This window comes from Rhamphochromis sp. 'chilingali' (genome assembly GCF_963969265.1).
Source record: "Rhamphochromis sp. 'chilingali' genome assembly, chromosome: 5".
Classification (NCBI taxonomy): domain Eukaryota; kingdom Metazoa; phylum Chordata; class Actinopteri; order Cichliformes; family Cichlidae; genus Rhamphochromis; species Rhamphochromis sp. 'chilingali'.
The window spans coordinates 37224833-37244674 of NC_137932.1; the positions used below are offsets into that span (position 1 = coordinate 37224833).

Consider the following 19842-nt stretch of genomic DNA (forward strand, 5'->3'; position numbering starts at 1 on the left):
GAGGGGGAAAAAAACTCCTACCCCCTGACTTCAGCCTTTGGGTCAAGTTACCGAAAAAGTTTAAAATGTGTTTCCGATTTAGAATTTCAAAATAAAACGACCACGTTGCACTGAAGGGGTTTGTTTTATCTCTTGTATACATTTACATCTCTAATCTCGTTTTCTTAAATCACGTTCTATCACAGCTCCTGTGTATACGCTGATGACAGACCTGTCAGCTTCAGTTATCTAATGTTTTGTCTGATATTATAAATACATTTAGAGCATTGAACTTTTAATTAATTTATTTATTTATTCATTCATGCTTTTGTATTGTAAAATTGATTTTCTAAAACATGCATTTTATTATTTTATTTCTCAGTAGTGATACAGTAATAATACAGTAGGTTTAACATTTGCATGATTTTTAGTAAAGATCATTGTCTGATCAGTAAATAAGTCCAACAAACAGGTTTTCTTTCAACACGGCAGAGCATACACAAACATAATTCAAACTCACGACTGCTTATATCATGACTGATGCGTTGCTTTCTACCACTCTACTTGTGTGTTTGTCGGATGCACAGAGTGATGAGGATTTGGAAAAGCATCATTGGTGTTTATACATATTTCTTGTCTTACAGGGTTTTTGTTTTGTTTTTTAACCTATGAAAATCATCTTCTGTGAGCATACTGTGTATCTATTAGTGTGAGTGAATATCAAGGGTGGGGGGGGGGGGGGGGGGTAATGTCAGCTGAAGCTTGAAAACAATTGAGGCGCTGATTTGTTTATGTTGTAGCAGGTTATCGGCTGCAAATCTTTTAACTGTTCCCAAAGCAGATCTCAGAAAATTAGTGCTCAGGATGCATTCAGGTACTTTTAAAACAAGCCACCTGCTGACCTCAGAGCAATTACAACTATGCTTACATTCAAAAGCAGACTTAAAAGTGTATATTTAACTTTTATATATTATTTATAAGAATTTGTAACTTTTTATTTTGTCTTTAATTGCTTTTTATGTTTTTATATTTTATTATAAGTATGTTGGTTTAACGTCTAATGAAATGTTGCTTTAACTGGCTTTTATTTTGAATGCAGAGGCCTTCTTTTCCGTCATTTCCTGTTTAGCTGCAACGACAGATTATATTTTGACGTAGGTTTTGGAGAGTTTGCCGCTAATTCCATCTTGAAGGAACACTGACAAACAGCTGAATGCTCCAATCAGGAACCCTGTGTGGAGCCCCCAGGGACCGACGACACATAGGCGGGACTTGTTTGTCAGTTTGGTCAAATGGCGCCAAATCTGGCATGTAATCATAAATCATTTTTAAATATTTCTTTTGTTTCTTGCATGTAAGGTCATTTGTGCCATTGTAAAAAAAAAAAAAAAAAAAAAAAAAAAAAAAAAAGCCCAACACAAGTTAAAATTTCTGGGTTTGAGATCAAAGTTTTTCCTTAACTCAAAGGGTTTGGTTGGTAAATTAACAGGAAGAAACCTCCAACAGATGCAGGGTCAAGGAGGGTTGGCCATCTACTGTGATCTACTGTGACTGGTTAGGGGCTACGGGAGGAAGACAGACAAAAGATACGCTATGGAAGAGAACCAGAGATGAATAATAACTAATGATTAAGGAGGCCAGTGAAGAAGAAGCACTCAGTGCATCATGGGAAGCTCCTTGCAGCCTGGGCTTATTGCAGGGTAACTATGGGAAGATTCAGGGTCACCTGATTCAACCCTAACTATGGGCTTTGTCAAAAAGGAAAGTTTAAAGCCTCATCTTTAAAGAAGAGAGGGTGTCTGTCTCTTGAGTCCAAACTGGGAGCTGAGAGGTTAAAAATAAAGTTTCTTGAGACGCCTTTGTGGCCGATTTATTCTAGACTGTCTGCCTGAGGGATGAAAAACCATGATTCCAAGAGATTTTCCCACATTTGGTGCTTTGACAGTTGTAGTGAAGGATTAATGACAAATAACAGCGTCACCAACCACAGGGCAGGGGACGCTGTTATTGGTCAAGTCTAACTGAACTCCTACTGGGTATTTTGGGTCCTACTTTGAGGTATTTACTCAGAATTTTGAGTTAATAAGTTGAGCTTTTGACATGCCTAATTCGAAATTTCAAGATCTGAAATTGACAAAACCGTCCAAGTATTGTGTGTCTCTTCCTGGCCTCAAAAAGGGGATGATTGACTTATTACCTGAAGTGGGAGCCCACCATCACCTCCGTCATTAAGAAAGCCCAGCAGAGGATGTACTTCCTGAGGCAGCTGAAGAAATTCAACCTGCCAACACGGACGATGATGCAATTCTACACTGCAATCATCGAGTCCATCCTCACCTCCTCCATCACCGTGTGGTACGCTGGAGCCACTATCAGGGACAAACAGAGACTGCAGCGTGTTGTGCGCTCTGCTGAGAAGGTGATTGGCTGCAGACTCCCATCTCTGCAGGACCTGTACACCTCCAGGACACTGGGGAGTGCAGCTCGGATCTCAGCTGACCCTTCTCACCCTGGACACAGTCTGTTTGACCTGCTTCCCTCAGGCAGGAGGCTCCGGTCCATTCGCACCAGAACCTCTCGCCATAAGAACAGTTTCTTCCCCTCTGCTGTTGGACACATGAACAATAACCTTATGACTGTTCCCACCACTAACACATGACCCTACGTTGTGTTCACTGCATCATTCCATGTTTGGCACTGATCACCACCTGCACTCATGTATATATCATGTATATATCTATCTATCTACTTAGCACTTTTAATTCTTATTCTCATTTTTATTTTCATGTCCATTTAAGCTTAATTTATAACAGTATTTATAACAGTATGTTTGCACTGAAGCACCGCAGCAATTTCCTAATGTTGTAAACCCGCTCAACATTTGGCAATAAAACCCTTTCTGATTCTGATTGTGATTATTCGAAAGTACCTTCATAAAGCACTGTAAACTGCATCACCTGCCATCCAACAGCTGAGGGCGCTGTAGTCTTTCCAGTATGAAGGTACTCACAGGGATTCTCTACATACAACAAACAGGACGCCTGAAAACAAAAAGATTCCTAAAGTGGCTGTGACAAAGAAGCTTCCAAATGTTTTATACTGAATTAAAAATTTAAAAGAAACCTTACTGAGCCAAAATATTTGAAACCAAACAAAGAAACTGTAAAGGGTCATTTCAGTGAAATAAAGAATGAAAATATTGGCTTTAATACAATAAAAAGACATCAGCCACACACAAAGATACCAGTCTGAATGAAGTGTAACAAAGACTAACTAGGGAGAAGAGCCCTGCACCATAACAAAATGTTAAAATATCTCAAATTGATTCCCAAAATTCTTTTTCTGCTGTAAGTTTTGGTTATTTCTCACCATTTTGATCACCGTCAAAGCAAAGACTCTATAAAAAAAACTAAAAACTTAAGGATTATCATGTTGCATCATTCTCCTGACATGCTTGTTGAGTTCATCCAGTATTTTGGGGTGTGCACAGCTGCATTTAGCTCTTGTGTATCTTCAGTCATTTCTAATTCATCGCCTTGCTCCATGTTCATTACTGCAGTGGTCCTCTGGTCTGAGCTATGAAGCAAGTTCAACATAAAGAGCATTTTGTTTTTGCTGTTTGCGTGAAATTTAACAGCAGGACAGCGTGCAGAACAGAGTCACAACGGGGGTTATAGGAGTATTCATGCATGAGTCAAACATAAGCGTGCAATTAGGACTAAGTTTGGGTCCAAACCTAAGAGCTCTTTCATGCTGGTAATCAAACTGATGGCCCCAAAGATGAAACTACTGCTGTCAGTGGTTATGGGAGGGTTTAATCCAAGAACTTTTATGGATGACTGGTCTGTCCACAGGGATTTTCTTCCCACAGAAATGACCTCAAATGAACGCTACATTACTCTGTACTTTCAGCTCTCAAATGTGTCTCTGAGGATTCACGGGTTTTTTAAAAACCTTGTTAATGGTGAATTGTAACCATTGTTAAGCTTACACGGCAATTAATTGTGAAATCTGTTTTTATGGCCTTGAGGCTCAAAGTTTGGGCCTGCATTTTTGTTGGAGTCTACTCAACCTGTTTCTTATTTGTGCATCAGCTCAAACAATCAACATATTAAAATTCAAATAATACACTCATTCTCAACCATTTATTATCTTTTTCATATCACACAGAGCTGTTGTTTGCTTTCTCAAAAAGTGTAATATAAATTTTTATTACTGGGTTTAGCATTCATCCATCCATTGTTTTAGGTCACTGAGCAGCAGTCTAAGCAATGATACCCAGACCCTCATCTGCTACCTCCTCCAGCTCCTCTGAGGGTGGATGCTGAGGCGTTCCCATATCAGCCAAAAGATATAATGCCCTGGGTTGGCTCCCAGTCAGGCCTGCCCGAAACATCTCACCTTATCCAGGAGAAATTTGCCCCAGATAGTGTCTTCCAAGACAAACTGGTCCTTGGTGTCAGGCCAGACCAAGACCAAGATAGAAGATCAGTGGTCCATATTACCTTGCACAGATCGTTACTAGGACCCCACCCTGGACCCACGACTAAGCAAGAAATTGCCATCCTTCATCCAAATCTATAAACAATAGGGGAACAATGCCACTCCTTCTCTGCTGCTGGGAAGCCAGACCATCCAGCATCTGGTTTGTTTTTGCTGCCATAACAAACCATAAACTATGAGAGAAAAAGGAACATTTGACTTAGTTACAGTTCACCTCTCCCTCTCCCGAAGCAGTTTCCTTTTTGCTTATAAGCCTGTTTTATGGGGAACTTACACAGTTCACAGTGATGACATGACCATTTCTTCACCTCACACAGTCTTTATGGGATGAGGGTGAGAGAACAGAGCTATAACAATGAAAGAAAAAAACTTCTTCTTTTTTTCTTTTTAGGAAGAGCTTTGAGAGAACGCACGAGAGTCACAATCATCAAAATCTCAGCTCATGGTTTTCTTATAGAATATTGTATCACTTATTACTGACTGACACACAAAAATATGATTTAAAAAAGTGTTTAAACAACCTGGAAACAGAGAGAAATGTTTGAGATTATAATGTCAAACTGCCTTTAAATGTGGTTATAATGAAACCTGTTATCATTAGTTCTGAGAAGCACATGAGATGTTTTAAGCCTGGGGAAAGCTGGCAAGATAGTTTGTTTGATTTTGGGTTAGAGGCAAGCAGTTTGTGAACTGTAACACTGCAGAGGTGACACATTGTTGAACCTTGGTTTGGATTTGACTGATATAAGATGGAGTGTGAGCTGCTGGACAGGAAGGCTGAAGCAACAATGCTTTCAGGTCAGTGTGACCCAGCAGGGTCGACATGACACTGTGTCAATACATTAATGAGCAACACGACACTGAAAACACAGCAGGCTCTGGACGGGAAGAGCAGTGCAGTTCAACAGTTCATATCTCTGGAGCCAAACTATCCCACCCTGGAGGAACAGATACTTAGAAGTAGCAAAGCTGCTGCTTCTGTGATCTTGGTAGAAAGACCTGTGACCTGGTCCACTTCTTAAGAAACACTCATACACAGATAACCCTTTCCCCCACTTGGATCAAAACATAAAACTTTTGGTCTCTACAATGAAACAAGGCAAAAACAAACAATGACTTCAACTGAATACATTCATTTAAAAAAGAAGTTACACCTTGTCAGTGTTGAACTCCCTTTTGCCTTTAAAACTGCATTTTCTTTCAAAGTACAGATTCAACAAGCTGCTGGAAAAACTCTCAGAGATTCGGGTCTATATTGACATGATATTTTCCATCCCAAAGAAACCAGGAGTGTTAGCTTGGTGGAACCAGCAGGTAGAAGATGGGTACACTGTGGTTATAAAGGGATAGAGATAGTCAGCAACAATACTCGGGCAGGCTGTGGCATTTAAATAATGCTCAGTTGGTACTAAGGGGCTCAAAGTGTGATAAGAAAACAGTACAGTATTACTACAGTATTACTTCACACTACAAGTCTGCACCATTAATACGAGTCAGGATAGATCCATGTTGTTTATGCCAAATATTGACCCTACAGCAGAAATTAAGACTCATCACAACAAACATTTTAAATTTTTCCAATCTTACATGTTACACAAGGTTACATTTTTCCCAACCAGTCACGGCAGATGGCCCCGCCCCTCGCTGAGCCTGGTTCTGCAGGAGGTTTCTTCCTGTTAAAAGGGAGTTTTTCCTTCCCACTGTCACCAAAGTGCTTGCTCATAAGGGGTCATATGATGGTTGGGTTTTCTCTGTATGTATTATGTATTATTATTAGGGTCTACCTTACAATATAAAGCGCCTTGAGGTGACTGTTGTTGTGATTAGTATAAATATGGTATATTTATATATGGTAAGTATAAATAAAATTGAATTGAATTGTTCAGTTTTGGGGAGCCTGTGCAAATTGTAGCCTCAGTTTATTGTTCATAGCTGACAGGGAATGAAGCTGGTGTGCTCTGCGGTAGCCCGTCAGCTTAAATGTTTAATATGTTGTGCATTCAGAGATGCTCTTCTGAGGCACCAGTACATCTCGCCTGGTTGAGCAAGAGATGTGCTGCGAGACACAATTCCAACCCAGGGCCCTTTGTCTTTCCTCATTCACTCCTTTTTTTTTTTAAGAAACACTCTTCTCCTTAACTGGGTTTTATCAATTGGTTATTTGAGTTACTCTTGCCTTCCTATCTGCAAAGCAGTTTTGGCCACTCTCCTCTTACATCAACATGTTCACCCAGAGAAACCCAGAGCTGTATATTTTTCTCTTTTTCTGACCATTTTCTGTAAACCTGGTTATGTGGGAAAATCCCAGCACACCAGCAGTTTCTGAATTACTCAAACCAGCCTGTCTGGCACCATAGTCACTTACTTAGTCACTCATTCACTTATTTCTTTGTTGTGTGTGGTCATGACCCACCCAGCTGTAACCTCTGTAAACTGTAGAAATGGTCTGAAATTTATAAATCTATTTCAGTATACCAGTGCATTTTCCTGCTAATGGTTCTGCACGTCTCCTACAGGTTGCTGCTGTTTTTCTTCTTACAGCCACAGTTACAGACGTGCAGGAGTTCGCATGAGGAGATGTTCTGATGGATCCTACAGATGGAGGAAGCTGCAGCAATTTGGAAGCACTGAAAGGTTTTATGGCTTCTTTTTCCTCCAGGTAAGCACGACTTCTGGTTCAGAAGGTCACCCTCACAGTGACTTGGATCATGCCTAAAAAAGATGGACACACCCTCATCCTCCTAAAAGAAGAGGAGACTGCAATCAGCTAAAGTCAACCTTTTAACCTTTCATTTTTTTTAAACACAGATGTGTGGGAGAAAAAAATCTGGAGTTCCATTATGCCCAAGAAAGAGCTTTGATTTTAGTGGGCAAAGTCTCTCTCTTTCCATGTCTCTCTCAAGGTCCTTTTGAAGCTTTTAAGCTGTTCACAGGACATGTGGTAATATATCATAACGTTTTTGTTTGCTAATATTGCCACAAATCAAAGGTTTTCTGTTATCACGGATGGCGTCAACACCCAGTTCATCCCACCAGAAACATAGGGCGGTTGCTGGTTGTTTGTGTGTTGGCAAGGTTTCTCTCAGTGAGTCATTACTTCCATCAGTGCGATGGTTTGTCTTCAAGAACGAACGTGCAATGTGCATTAAACACGACAAAGCCAGGAAGTTATCATTCGGATCAGTCTGAGCTTTAGCTCCACGCCTTCTCTGTGCAACACCAGAGGAGACTCTCCTGGTAGATTTTCACTGATCTTACTAAAACAGAAGTTCATCAGGAAATTATTTGTAATTTTTGAGTAAAACACCCGAACGATCTGTTCATGGATGATGGATGAAAAAAAAAATGTGGCCACTTGGGGCCAGAGAAACCACCTGTAAACACAAACCTGAGATCACAGCACGTTCCAATCGTTCCCAACTGAGAAATGATTAAAATGCTGACAAACACTGCAATAAAAACTGCTGCACATTCTGTACCATCAGTGGTACCACTCCTCTCTGCTGTTTCTCGCACTGCCGCATTTCATGGTAACATTGTAGAAACCTTTGTACGCTATTACCGGCCAGGGAGGAAAAACAAAGCTGGAGGCCAAGCAGCAGCGGCTCTTTATCAGAACAATAACCTGTAAAATAATTTCCCTGCTGAGCAGTTAGTTGTACGTACAGGATGGAGGTAGGAGTATACCTGTCTATCAGCTCAGAGTATGCATCAAAGTCCAAGAAAAGGCTGGCAGCAAAATGTGTTTTCTCAAGTAGAGTCAGAATGAGGCCACACAGGAAGGAGTCATAAACACATTTACATTGGTCTCAAGGCCTCTGCGCACATAAATGCTCAGAATTTCCAAGAAAAACAAGCTTACAAATAAATAACTGATGCAGTCTTCTAGTTTAAGTGGCTATAGATTCCTATTTCTACATCATAGTAATGATTATTTTGTCATTGACCATTTTTCCTTTAAAACTCGATCAGAGAAGAGTCGGAATCACAGGAGACCTTTATATCAAGAATTACATCATTTTAGCTTCTTGAAGTTTGTTAATCTTCCCTAAAAAAAACATCAGATTCATTAAATGCCTCACCTGTCGAGGCTCTCTGAGCCACTGGCTTAAGGTGTTGAGGGTGCTCAGGAGGCAGAATGGGTCATCTGCTAATATGAAGGTTGGTGGTTCAATCCCTGGCTGCTCCAGTCAAAAGATCACTGGGCATAATGCTGAACCTCAAGTTGCTCTGCAGTGTGTTCAATAGCGTGTGAATCTTGAATCTCAGAATAAAGCGTGTGTGAATGAGGCATGTTATATAAACCAGAGCAGAAAAGTGTCACATAAGAACGAGCCTGTTTAAAAGAATGACTGATTTCTACTTTATTTATAAGTTATTATCTTTCAAATGTTTCAGCATTTTACTGACAAGAAAATTCACATTTAACAGAAAAAGGAACTCCCATAACCGAAAGAGTTTCCGTCACTCTCGGCCTCGTTACGTGTTTTCTTGTTAAATTGGGGTTAAAAATAAATTTAGGAAACGCTCCATCACCCTCTTGCTTTATGAAGATGAGTCATTTAAAGTTGCCTCACAACAGATTCCCTCTTTTATTGTGAAAATACACTTTAGCAGCTCTGGATGCTGCAATGGAAAAAAGTCCTGTTCAAACAAGTACTGGAGCTCTCTGATATGATAGTTGTGTTACAAGAACAGCCTGGAGCTCTCCTGAGTCAGTACAAGTCATCTTGATGGGAACATTACTATCCATAGATTTCACAGAAATGCTTCAAACAGTTGGATCTGAAGACAGAAACATCCGAGACTGTGCAGTTTGTTAATATTTGCAGGAAAAGTAGGAAAACTACAGCCTCAACAAAGTCAGGTGAATTCATCCTCTGGTTGGTGATGACTCCTGGATCAACATTACAAAAAGAAATATTAACAGTTACAAAAACTAGAACAATTAAGGTATTTGAGGTCAAACTCACAAATTAACTCATAGTTTCAGGAAACAAACTGTTGTTTCACAATAATCACTCACAAAATATTACATAATCAAATTAAAATTATAAAAGTTACATAAATTAAATCAATTTTATTAGCAGTTTTAATGTTAGTGTTTTACTAAACTTATCCATTACTAACATTTCAGTCATTTTTTCTGGATTAGAAACCACTAAGATTACATTTTTAAAAACTGAAAAACTTTATTGATTTCTTCTGAGCTGCTCACAAACAGAGCTTTGTAGGATATCATATGAATCCCATGAAATTTGAATATTCAGACAAAATGCAAACACTCACCAGAGGGCTGATTTTGCCCATGCCCCTAATCTCTACAAATGCGGTAACCAACACTTATTATTTGTTTTCTGTTCATTTTCACACATGTGAGGGCTTTCCTCCCAGTTTCTGGGTAAAAGGTGAGCTGTGTAAAAACAGCAGCATGGCCTGCCAGGAGCAGTCACGACCAATCAGAGTGCAGAGTAACGGGATGGAGGGTGAAGTGAACCCATGATCAGAGCTTAATACCTGGTTAATAACAAAAATATACCTGCTTCTTTTTATTGAGTGTGAGTATGCTGAAACATGTGCGATCAGTATCAGACTATTAAACAAGGTGGAGAACTCAAACTTGTGGGTTTTAGTAATCTGGCAACCACAAATCAGAGTGGAAAGTCCCACAGAGTTTTGGTAAAGGGAATCTTTTTAATGGGAATGTGGTCCTATCGCTTACAGAAGAACAACAAGCACACTGTGCACCACACCCACAGCAGATTACTTTAGTGATGAAATTCAGATGAAAACAGCCTAAGATGCATTTGTTTTAGGTGAAAGGGTGTAACTGCTACACCAAACAATGACTGAAGTGTGCCTCATGTCAATTATTCATGTTTTTCACAAACTTATAAAACGTTCACTTCTCCACTGAGTCTCATTAAGCCTTAAATGAGTCATTAGGATCTAGAAGGCGGGCCGTGGCCTGTGCTGATTAATGACATTTTCAGACTGACTGAAAACTCATGGAAATGATGCTAAATGAAGCTTAGACAAATGTTTGATAAAGAACATCTGTCCCTCATTCCTTTTGTTTCTCCGTCACTTCTCCTGCCCACATTTTTTTTAAGCTCAGTGCTTTAAACCACTTATTTTTTCCCACTGTGCCACTTCCTCCTCCTCCTCCTCCTCTTCTTGGATGTCCAGTGACTTTCAAAATTTCCATCAGCTATTCCAAAACAACCTTCACCACCACCAGCACCACCAGCATATGGACTACACACATGGTCCTATTCTGTGTTTTGCCTTCATCTGATGTGACCTTTCCCCCCTCTTGTCATTTTAGTGTTTACTGGTTGGACTGCTGAATGCAACGCAGGTCGAGACACAGCATTGTGCGATTTTCCTTTCTTATAAAAACAAAGTGGGAGTCAAAACAACATATCAAAGAACATTTTCAGATCGTATCTGTGATCTCATCCACAATTATGCAAAAGTAACATCTGCACTGGGAAGTTTGTTTGGGTTGGTAATGTTGTTTTGCACACAGATGCAGGTTTATACTTGCAACACAATGCCAACAAATCCTGGATGCAAATGTCTAAAGAAGATATTTGCTTTTACACCAGGACAAGGATCCAAGTGAACTTCAAAATCTGCATGAATACAAGCAGAAGCTTTTGAAGAGGCGCCTGGAAACCAGTGGGGGGGATCTTAAATATCCTGAAAGGGGTAAAAATGAAGTACTACTTTGATAATTCAAGGAATAAAAACTAATCATAATACTATTTAAAAACATCTGTTTGCTTTAACTTAAAAAAATAAAATAATGGTTCCAGTAAAGTGTCAAACTTCTCTCTTGTCCCTTCCTAAGAGTGTGGATGCTTGGAAAGTGTTTAAATTTACACATTGATGCTTTTACACAGAGTTAGGAAAACTGGGTAATAGTCAAAGTGCTACTTTACTATGCTCGGGCATTTACAGCAGCCATAAAATTCAATTAACACACTCACATCAACACGAAAAGTCAGCATGTTTTTGCAGTCAACACAAATCTAACCTCTGACTTACATGTCTTTGGCTCTGCTCCTCTGTTTGATCAGAGGGAGGACGCCCTGAGGAAACGGTGCTGCATTCTGGGTTAAAGTGCATTCAGAAAGTGTAAAAGAAAAAACACCACCAGTCCCAAAGTGAGTCGTAAAGCAGGGATGCTGCGAGCGTGTGGAAACTAGGTAAAAGGTCAGTGGGAAGAAAGTCAGCGAATGGAGCAGCAGCCTTGCATTTGTGAATAACAGCTGTTTTTAATGAATCCCACATGACATCAACACATGAAGCTGTGCGCGAGCTGCGTACGAGCTGTGCACGAGCATTACCTTTCACCCACTTTTCTTCTCTGCCAAAAGTTGACATGAAAAACAGGAGCCAGACTAACATGAATCAATAATATAATGAAAATAAACAAAAAGTGAAATCAGACTTGATTTTTATGATGGAGATTTATCTTCTTCAGAAACAAATCGACGTTTTAATAAAGAGAGGTGCAGGTGAATAGACTGTTCTTGTACGTCTCGGTTTAACGGCATTATCTACGTCTCCTCATCTGCCACTCTGTCCTATGGTGTACCTCAAGGTTCTGGTTTGGCGCCCGTACTGTTTGAACTGTATTTATTATCTTCTGCACCTTTCATATCAACGTTAAGTGGATGATATCTAATTGTAAATGTCTTTTCTAAATATATCTATCCTTAAGAACTGGATGGCTGCTAATTATCTTTTACTTAACACTGGGAAACTGACTGGTCCAACTCATTGTTGAACTATTGTAATTCACTGTATCTGGGCGTCAGGATTTCATTGTTGGATCGGTTACAAAATCCAGCTGCGAAGGTACCTACCAAGTCCTCCGAGTGGTCCCAGGTGACACCTAATTTGTCGTTTTTGCGCTGGCTCCCCATAAAGTTCAGACTTCACTTTAAGATCTTGGTGATCCCTGTTCAAATGTCTGCAGACTCCTATGAAAATGCAGGCAACTGATGCCTTCTTACAGAAACCTGTATGCGTTTTGTATTATTTGTATAGGCTTGGCTTTAACTAGTGGATGTTGGCATCAGTTTAACTCCCTGCATATATATCAAATTTCAAGCTATTTCAGTAAAGTAAATTCATTGTGTAGGTCAGCATCAAGGTAAGGATAATAAATCTGGGGGGACTTCTGGTTACAGCCAAGTAAGAAAGAGCTCTTAACACATTTGACATGAAAATGGAAGAAACAGACCATATCCCAGGAGTGGAGGAGAATACCTTGAAATCTCTGAGCTTCATGGAATGATGGCAGCCATAGCACAATATGATAAAGAAAATAAAGGACTGGGTTTACCAAGCTGCAAATGGACAGCGCTTATTTAGGCTTCTTGTCTCATCTTTATGCCACTTACCTGACACCTGACCAGGGATTAAGACCCTTGTAATTGGCCACCACCATCAGATTATTTTAAAGTCTGAAAGCTTCCTTTCAGAGTTCTATGAATAACACTTTGCTGAGGTTGGTTGTTCGAGAATTTCCTTGTTTGAGTTTCCTGATAATTACTAAACAAGATAATGGTTACATGCTGATCCAGCTGCTGTGCCTCTGCCTGTTTTTAGAGGCTTTGGTTCAGAGTCCCGGCTCTTCCTCTGGGTCTCCCGCTGTGCATGTCTGGGCTCAAACAGAGCTCAGGGGGAATAGTATGGGAATAGTTCATGCCCGCTAGAGGCTGATGCAACATACCAGACATGTAGCAACATCCTGACCTTTCACACACTAACCCACTGGTGCCTGAGGACACCGTCTTCCTGCGATCCCCCGCTTTGGAAACTCATGCACTGTACATGTGCAGATCTGACGGGACATGCTGTGTGGCTGTAATCTGCACAGTTACCGTGCCCTCGTGGGTAATAAACAAAGGAAGGAGGTTTCAGGGCTTATTTTAGACAACAGAAGCTGTTTTGACTTCCTACAAGTTTGAGATTTTAAAACGACAGATGAACAGAGCCTGATGTTTGTGTTTTTTTGTAATCAGACAGACAGCGCTATCCAACCCTGTGATGATGGAGGTCCTTTCAAAGATAGACACAGTAAATTACACATCATGTAACAATTTTATCTTTACACAGCATTGATTTTTATGGGGGTGTCGTCATATAAAAGCCTAAAAAGAAATACACAGGGAGGCGATTACACTCTAGATTTGAACTCTGCCACAGTACCAAATTAAATACATGACGAAAGTGAAGTGTGCTATATTTAGTAATGATTGTAGCATTAAAATGTAAGATTTTAACCAAATATCTGTGCTAAACTTACAAGCTCATAAACAAGATGCAATCATTTTTAATTAAATAGAAGTGAAATATAAAAAAATCAAAGGTTTATTTATTTAAATTATTATTCATTAAGGAAAAAATGTTTGGTATAAACTGAATATAAAGCAATCAAGAAAATTTAATTTCACCAGAGTCCATTAAATTAAACATTTTACATTCTACTTATGTAAATTTAAAAAGAATTACATCAAATTCGAGCATTTTTCACATAAATATGTTTTTGAGTCTAGATTGTGATTGTCCTTCAAAACAAATAACCTGGTAACTTTGACCCAAAGTAGTCTGTGATCAGCAGTGTGCTGTGTTTCATCTCATCATTTCTTGGTCACAATAATTTCTAGAACTCACACTTAAGCTCAGATCAAAAAAACCTACAAATGAAAAATAAATAACAAATCAAAGTCAAAAAGTTTAGTCAAGAATTTCATTTTATTTTGAAAAATCAAACTTGAGAAGTAGTGATACTATATGTGTAATTACAGTTTTTCTTATGAATGGTGATTTTTGAACATAAAAACAAAACTGTTTGACATGAAAGGAACACCACATGCGGCTTAAATCGAGGTGCAGCCTTTGAATTGCATTTCAAAGCGAGTCATCTCCCGTGTTGAAACATTAAATGTAACAGCACTAAAAAGCACATTTACCTCCTGGTACAAAACACAGTTTTGGTCTCTGTGGTTATACCTATTATTTTATAACTCATCCACCTGGAAAACAAAGTCAGGGGCGTAACCATGATGACTGTCAGGTGTCTGCTACTGGAGCCTTCTGGAGCGTTTGAATGGATTATCTGACTGATATCAGGAGTCGCTGTGTGGTACAGAAGCTTGTTCTTGAGTTTGGGTGAGTGAGTAGCTTATTAGTCCGTTACTTGTAACTTCTGGCTTCAAGAAACTAACGTGGTGGTGGCCAAAATACAAATGTGCGAGGCTTCAAGTACTTTCATTTTTACAGATGATTGCCTGCTAACTAACAGAAGTCGGAAAGCTTGGCCTCTTTTGTATACAGTCTGTTTTAGTTCCCAAAACGCTGAGTGAGTCATTCCAAAGTGAAGCACAGACTGACTGGAAAAACTGGTTCCCAGTTTACGCAGGTCCTCCTCCTGTGTCTGCTGGCTGTGCTGACCCTCCTGCAGCTCCCTGCATCACGCAGGGTCACATTTATCTCCTCACGGGACATGAGCTACATGCAAGCAGCACAGCCTCATGTTTAATGCGAACATAGTGTTCGGATAGAGCTGAGTAAGGACGGAGACCCGCCTGTGCATCCGACTGAGGACAATGGTCTGGTTCACGTAAGCTGAGTGCAGCGGGTTCGGAGGATACGTGCAGAACAGCAGCCTGCAGCGGGAGGGAGGCCTACGTGCACCGGGTGTCCAGCATCCAGGAAGTACCCTGCTCCCTGCAGAGGTTCATCATGTAAAAACTCAAATCCTGCTGGTACGAGAAGTGCACCTCTGCATAATGACACATGTGGATAAACAACAATTTTAAGGGTTTAAAAGAGGCTAAAGGAGAAACGCGTCTTTTTTATGATTGGACAGAATGTACAGTGGAAATGCAAGTTTGCTCTTCTGAGTCAGAGCGAGGGTTTCTTTCACTTTTACATGCAAGTAATTTTTTTCAGTATTAATTTTCCACCATAACAACATATTGTTACTTAGTGACTCCAGTCAAACATTAACCACACTGACCTTTTAGTTAAACGTGTAGTTGTTTGTTGTTGGCTGACTCTCTTATCCCTCTACAATACTCGCTGTCATTACATTTTCCAGCCTTTCTCTTCCCCGCAGCATGAAACCTCCCAAGTTTACTCTAATCCAGTGATACCTTAACATACAGTGAGTGTAGAAACATTTGGACATGTGCATTTCATCATATTTCTCGGATGGCTGCTTAGCGCTTTGAGAGAAGTACAGTATCTGAGCCTAATGTGTGATTAAATGTGAAACAGGAGCCGTGAGCCGCTGACACGTGCGTGTGTGAGTCTGAGCGCCTGGCAGGACATCAGCATCACGTTCCTCATGTCTGCGTGAGCGGGGTTTCTGTTGTCGGGAACGAGTGTGTAAAAGGGCCCGAAGGCTTGAACTTTCCCCTACTTCTCACAGTGACTCCTCAGCCTCTGTTGTTCACCAGCATTCCTGATTCAGCAACTGGCTGTCTTCACCCACTGAGGTCATTAAGCTCAGCTATCAGGGCTTTAGTCTTAAACGTGAAAAAATCCAAAAGGAATCATTGGTTTTTGGGTGAAACTGTTTTAGGGACAGCTTAAAAGCCAATCAGATGTGAAAATAGGGACTTTAAAGGACTTTTAAGATTTAATAAAACAGCCATCAAAAGAAAAAGAAATAACTGCTTTTAATGGCACATGCATCTGTGGGTCATTTCAAGGGAACATTTTATAGCCCTGAGCTGTTGGAAATTATCTGCACTTATTCAGATGTTACAGAAATAATAAAACAAATAGTTGATTTGTAAACGAATCAGCAGTGAGAACAGCGGGGAGTCAAAGTGTTTTTGTAGCAAATGAAACCAACAGAGTGGGAATAAGAGGCAAAAATATGACATCATCAGCATAAGACTAAACTAAGCCTCAAAACTAAAACTGTAAACATGTCATTTTTCTGCATCAGTGAGTGTATAACCAGAAATTCAGGCCCTCGTTGCATCATGTTGCTCACTGTGAGACTTTCCCCGCCCCCTCTTCCTCCTCCTCTCCTACCAGAGCTATAAAAAGCCTCAGTGCCTCTCAGTGAGCAGCACACACAACAGACAGAGACAGATTTCAGACGCAGCACTGACACCAGATCGGACCTACAAAGATGAAGATGCCTCAACTTCTCATCCTCCTCGTGACCATTTTGGTGCACGCAGCAGTTGGTTTCCCCACTGACAGGAGGGGCCGGGAGAAACAGGCCTCGTGGGACGATGTGAACGTGGTGGCCCACGGCCTCCTCCAGCTCGGCCTGGGGCTCAAGGAGCACGTGGACAAGGCCAAAGTCCAGATGAGCGACATCAACACCAAACTGAAGACCTTCAACGGCACGGTGGCCGAGCTGGAGAGGAAACAGCGGGAGCAAGATGAAGCTCTGAAGGCCAGAAGTGAGGGACCGGAGGAGAGTCAGAGGCTGGCGGAGCTGGCTGAGGAGGTGAAGAAGCAGACAGCGGATTTAAACTCCAGGATGGACTGGCTGCAGGGAGCGCTTACAGAAAGGATGCTGGACAGCAACGACAGCGGTCACTCAGGAGTCCCAGTGATCCAGGTGAGAAGGGGGAAAGAGGGCTTTTGTAGCTGCTCTTTAACCAGGTAGACACATGAGAGCAGTGCACGCCCATTTTAATAGACCTGAATAGCCCCTTTAAACCTTTTAGCGGCAGCCACTAAGAGTTCTCTCTTTAAATAATAGTTCATTCCAAATTTAAGCACCTCCCATCGCAGACCGGTGGATGTTGTACGTTGCATAAAGCTGATGATGTTTCTCCCTGTTGTATCCAGCTGCTGCTGGCTCAGGACAAACGCGTGGACCAGCTGGAGGAGAAACTCAAGCTGCAGCAAGACAAACTGGAGAAGCAGAGTCTGCAACTACAAGCACTGCAGAACAAGGTGAGCCGCACCACATCCACGAATTCACCCGTTCCCCAGCACCTGAGACGTTAAAGCAAAAAACTTTAACGAGAAGTTTCTGTGTCCTGCAGATTTCGCATAAGAGAGTAAAGGCGCACAGGAGGAAACACGAAGAGATGGCACTGAGGGGCGAGGCTCAGCAGATCCACACAGAATCAGGTAAGATTTGTGCTATTGAAGTTTAAAGCCGTGCGTGTGTCTGTGCTGCTTTCAGAAGAGTTTAGACCCTCAGAGCACTTTCAGACATCAAGTCTCTTTTAAACAAAACCGGCAGCCTTGAGCGCAGACACGCATGAACTACATATGAATCATAACAAGTGACATAAGAAGTTCACCTTTGCGCCTGAGTTTATAGCGCTGACTTGTTGGCAGATCTGTGCGAGCACAGTCCAAAGATCAAGGAAAAGGAGGGCAGCAGCTTTAAAAACATGTTGACTGCACATACTTTTATTTCCAAGGCAGAGAAAGTTTCCCAAAGATTAATAACGGACGCCAAACTGTGAGCAGAAATGCAAAGTGCAGCCTCAAACTCATCACTCTTCTCTTCCTCTCAGGTTTGACCGGAGACGGTGATGATCTCCTCCTACGTGGGCAGCGAGCCAGCAGAGACAGGAGAAGCAGGAGGGAGCAGCTCAAGAAGCAGGCGGCATCCTTCTCCACGGCCACAGAGCAAGAGAGCAACTCTCTGAACGCCGGTCATCTAAAAATGACACCGCCATCCCCAAACCATTAAAGCAGAGCGCTAAAGAGAGAATGACTTTAACTTAAACGCTGAACTACTGAAGGACTGAAACCAGACTGAGTGTTTACACGCACATCATTGCTCTCTGCTGATTCACTGCAGGGTCAGACACATGGATGCTATGCCATGCTATAACTCATTGTCTCATTGGACATGTTCAGTCATATTGACGGGTGTAACTTTATTCCCTTTGTAAGGGATTTATCCATTTGTTTTGTTTTGTACTTAAATAATGTGAAGTTTCTTATTTTATAGATTTGTACAAAACTTTGAATATTTTATATGAAGTGGATGGAAATAAAACTTTTAAGTTTACCTTACCAGGACGTCCTGGCTCTTTGTTTGTGGTTGAAGAGGCTGAATGACATGACTCCAGGAAGACAGTCTAGACTTTGCTCTTTATTTTATATTTCAGTGTGATAAACAAATAGAATTATTCACTTATGAGGCATTCATTTCTGTCATTGTGTGTGTCTGTATGCAGTGAAACTTGGCTCCACAAATGAGCAGCTATTAAACTGCATTTAAACCCGACTATAAAAGTGAAGTTGAAGCCAAATTGAATTGAGGCCAAACAATTGGAGCTACACAAGTTTTTATGCCACCTAGAGGTGGGAGCAAAGATTTGGCCACTTTACACATTGCTAGAAGCAGGTTGGACACCAGATTTCCTTCAGAACGGCTCAAATTCAACAAGCTGCTGAAACCATTCCTCAGAGATTTGGTCCATGTTGTCCTGGCAGCATCACACAGTTACTGCTTGTTAGTTGCACATCCATGGTGTAAATTTCCAGTTCAGCAACATCACAACAGATGTGGGATTGGAATGAGATCTGGGGACTGTTGAGGTTATTTGAGTTCAGCGTATTTAGTGTCATGATCAAGAAACAAGTTTGCGATGACCTCAGCTTTGTGTCACAGTGTGTTATCCTGCTGGAAGCAGTGTGGTCATAAAGGGACATGATCGGACACAAGACTCAGGTAGGCTGTGGTGTTTAAACAGGGCCCAGTTGATACTAAGGAAGAATATTCCCCTCACCATTACAGCAGCAGCCTGAACCGCTGATACAAGTTGGGATGGATCCATGTTTTCATGCTGTTTAGTGCAAACTGTGACCACCACCCAAATGTCAGACCGGGCAACATTTCATCAATCCTTTGTTGTCCAATTTGTGTGAGCTGGTGTGACCCAAAGCCCCAGTTTCCTGTAGCCCATTAGCTTCAGCACGTGTCCGACACGTGCATCCAGAGGTGCTCATCTGTATACCTTCCCAGTAACAAGTGGTTATCTGGAGTCACTGTTGCCTTCATATCAGCTCGCAGCAGTCTGGCTATTCTCCTCTTACCTCTGATATCAAAGCAACAAGATATTTTCTCCCAGAGAACTGCTGCTCACTCGATATTTTGCTCCTTTTCAGGCCATTTTCTGTAAACCCCAGAGAAGGTCGAGTAATACTCAGACCAAGCACCAACAACCATGTGCAAAATCACTTAAAGTCACCGTTCTCATGCTCACTTCGAACATCACTGGGTTGCCTTGACCATGCCTACATGCCTAAATGGATTAGGTTGATGCCATGTGATTGGCTGGTTAGATATTTGCAGTAATAGGTGTCCCTAATAAAGTGGCCAGAGAGTTAATATTG

General features: G+C 41.1%; 1 protein-coding gene across 2 annotated transcripts; it reads left to right on the forward strand.

The window, feature by feature from the left end:
* The first annotated feature begins 14777 nt into the window (after window positions 1-14777).
* LOC308396875 (angiopoietin-related protein 4-like) lies at window positions 14778-18516 on the forward strand. 2 transcript variants are annotated; one of them, XM_080882509.1, is made up of 5 exons: window positions 14778-15269; window positions 16555-17092; window positions 17326-17433; window positions 17526-17613; window positions 18009-18516. In XM_080882509.1, exons 2-5 carry the CDS (start codon window positions 16652-16654, stop codon window positions 18185-18187), a joined length of 816 nt encoding a protein of 271 aa, XP_080738635.1. In that variant the 5' UTR covers window positions 14778-15269; window positions 16555-16651; the 3' UTR covers window positions 18188-18516. The 2 variants fall into 2 exon arrangements, with proteins under 2 accessions (XP_080738635.1, XP_080738634.1); XM_080882508.1 differs by having other exon boundaries at window positions 14778-17092.
* The last annotated feature ends 1326 nt before the right edge of the window (window positions 18517-19842 follow it).

Coding starts and splice junctions, on each gene's coding strand:
- LOC308396875 (XM_080882508.1), top strand. CDS start 16,652: ATGAAGATGCCTCAACTTCTCATCCTCCTCGTGACCATTTTGGTGCAC. Junction 17,434..17,525: donor TACAAGCACTGCAGAACAAG/GTGAGCCGCACC, acceptor TGTGTCCTGCAG/ATTTCGCATAAGAGAGTAAA. Junction 17,614..18,008: donor GCAGATCCACACAGAATCAG/GTAAGATTTGTG, acceptor TCTTCCTCTCAG/GTTTGACCGGAGACGGTGAT.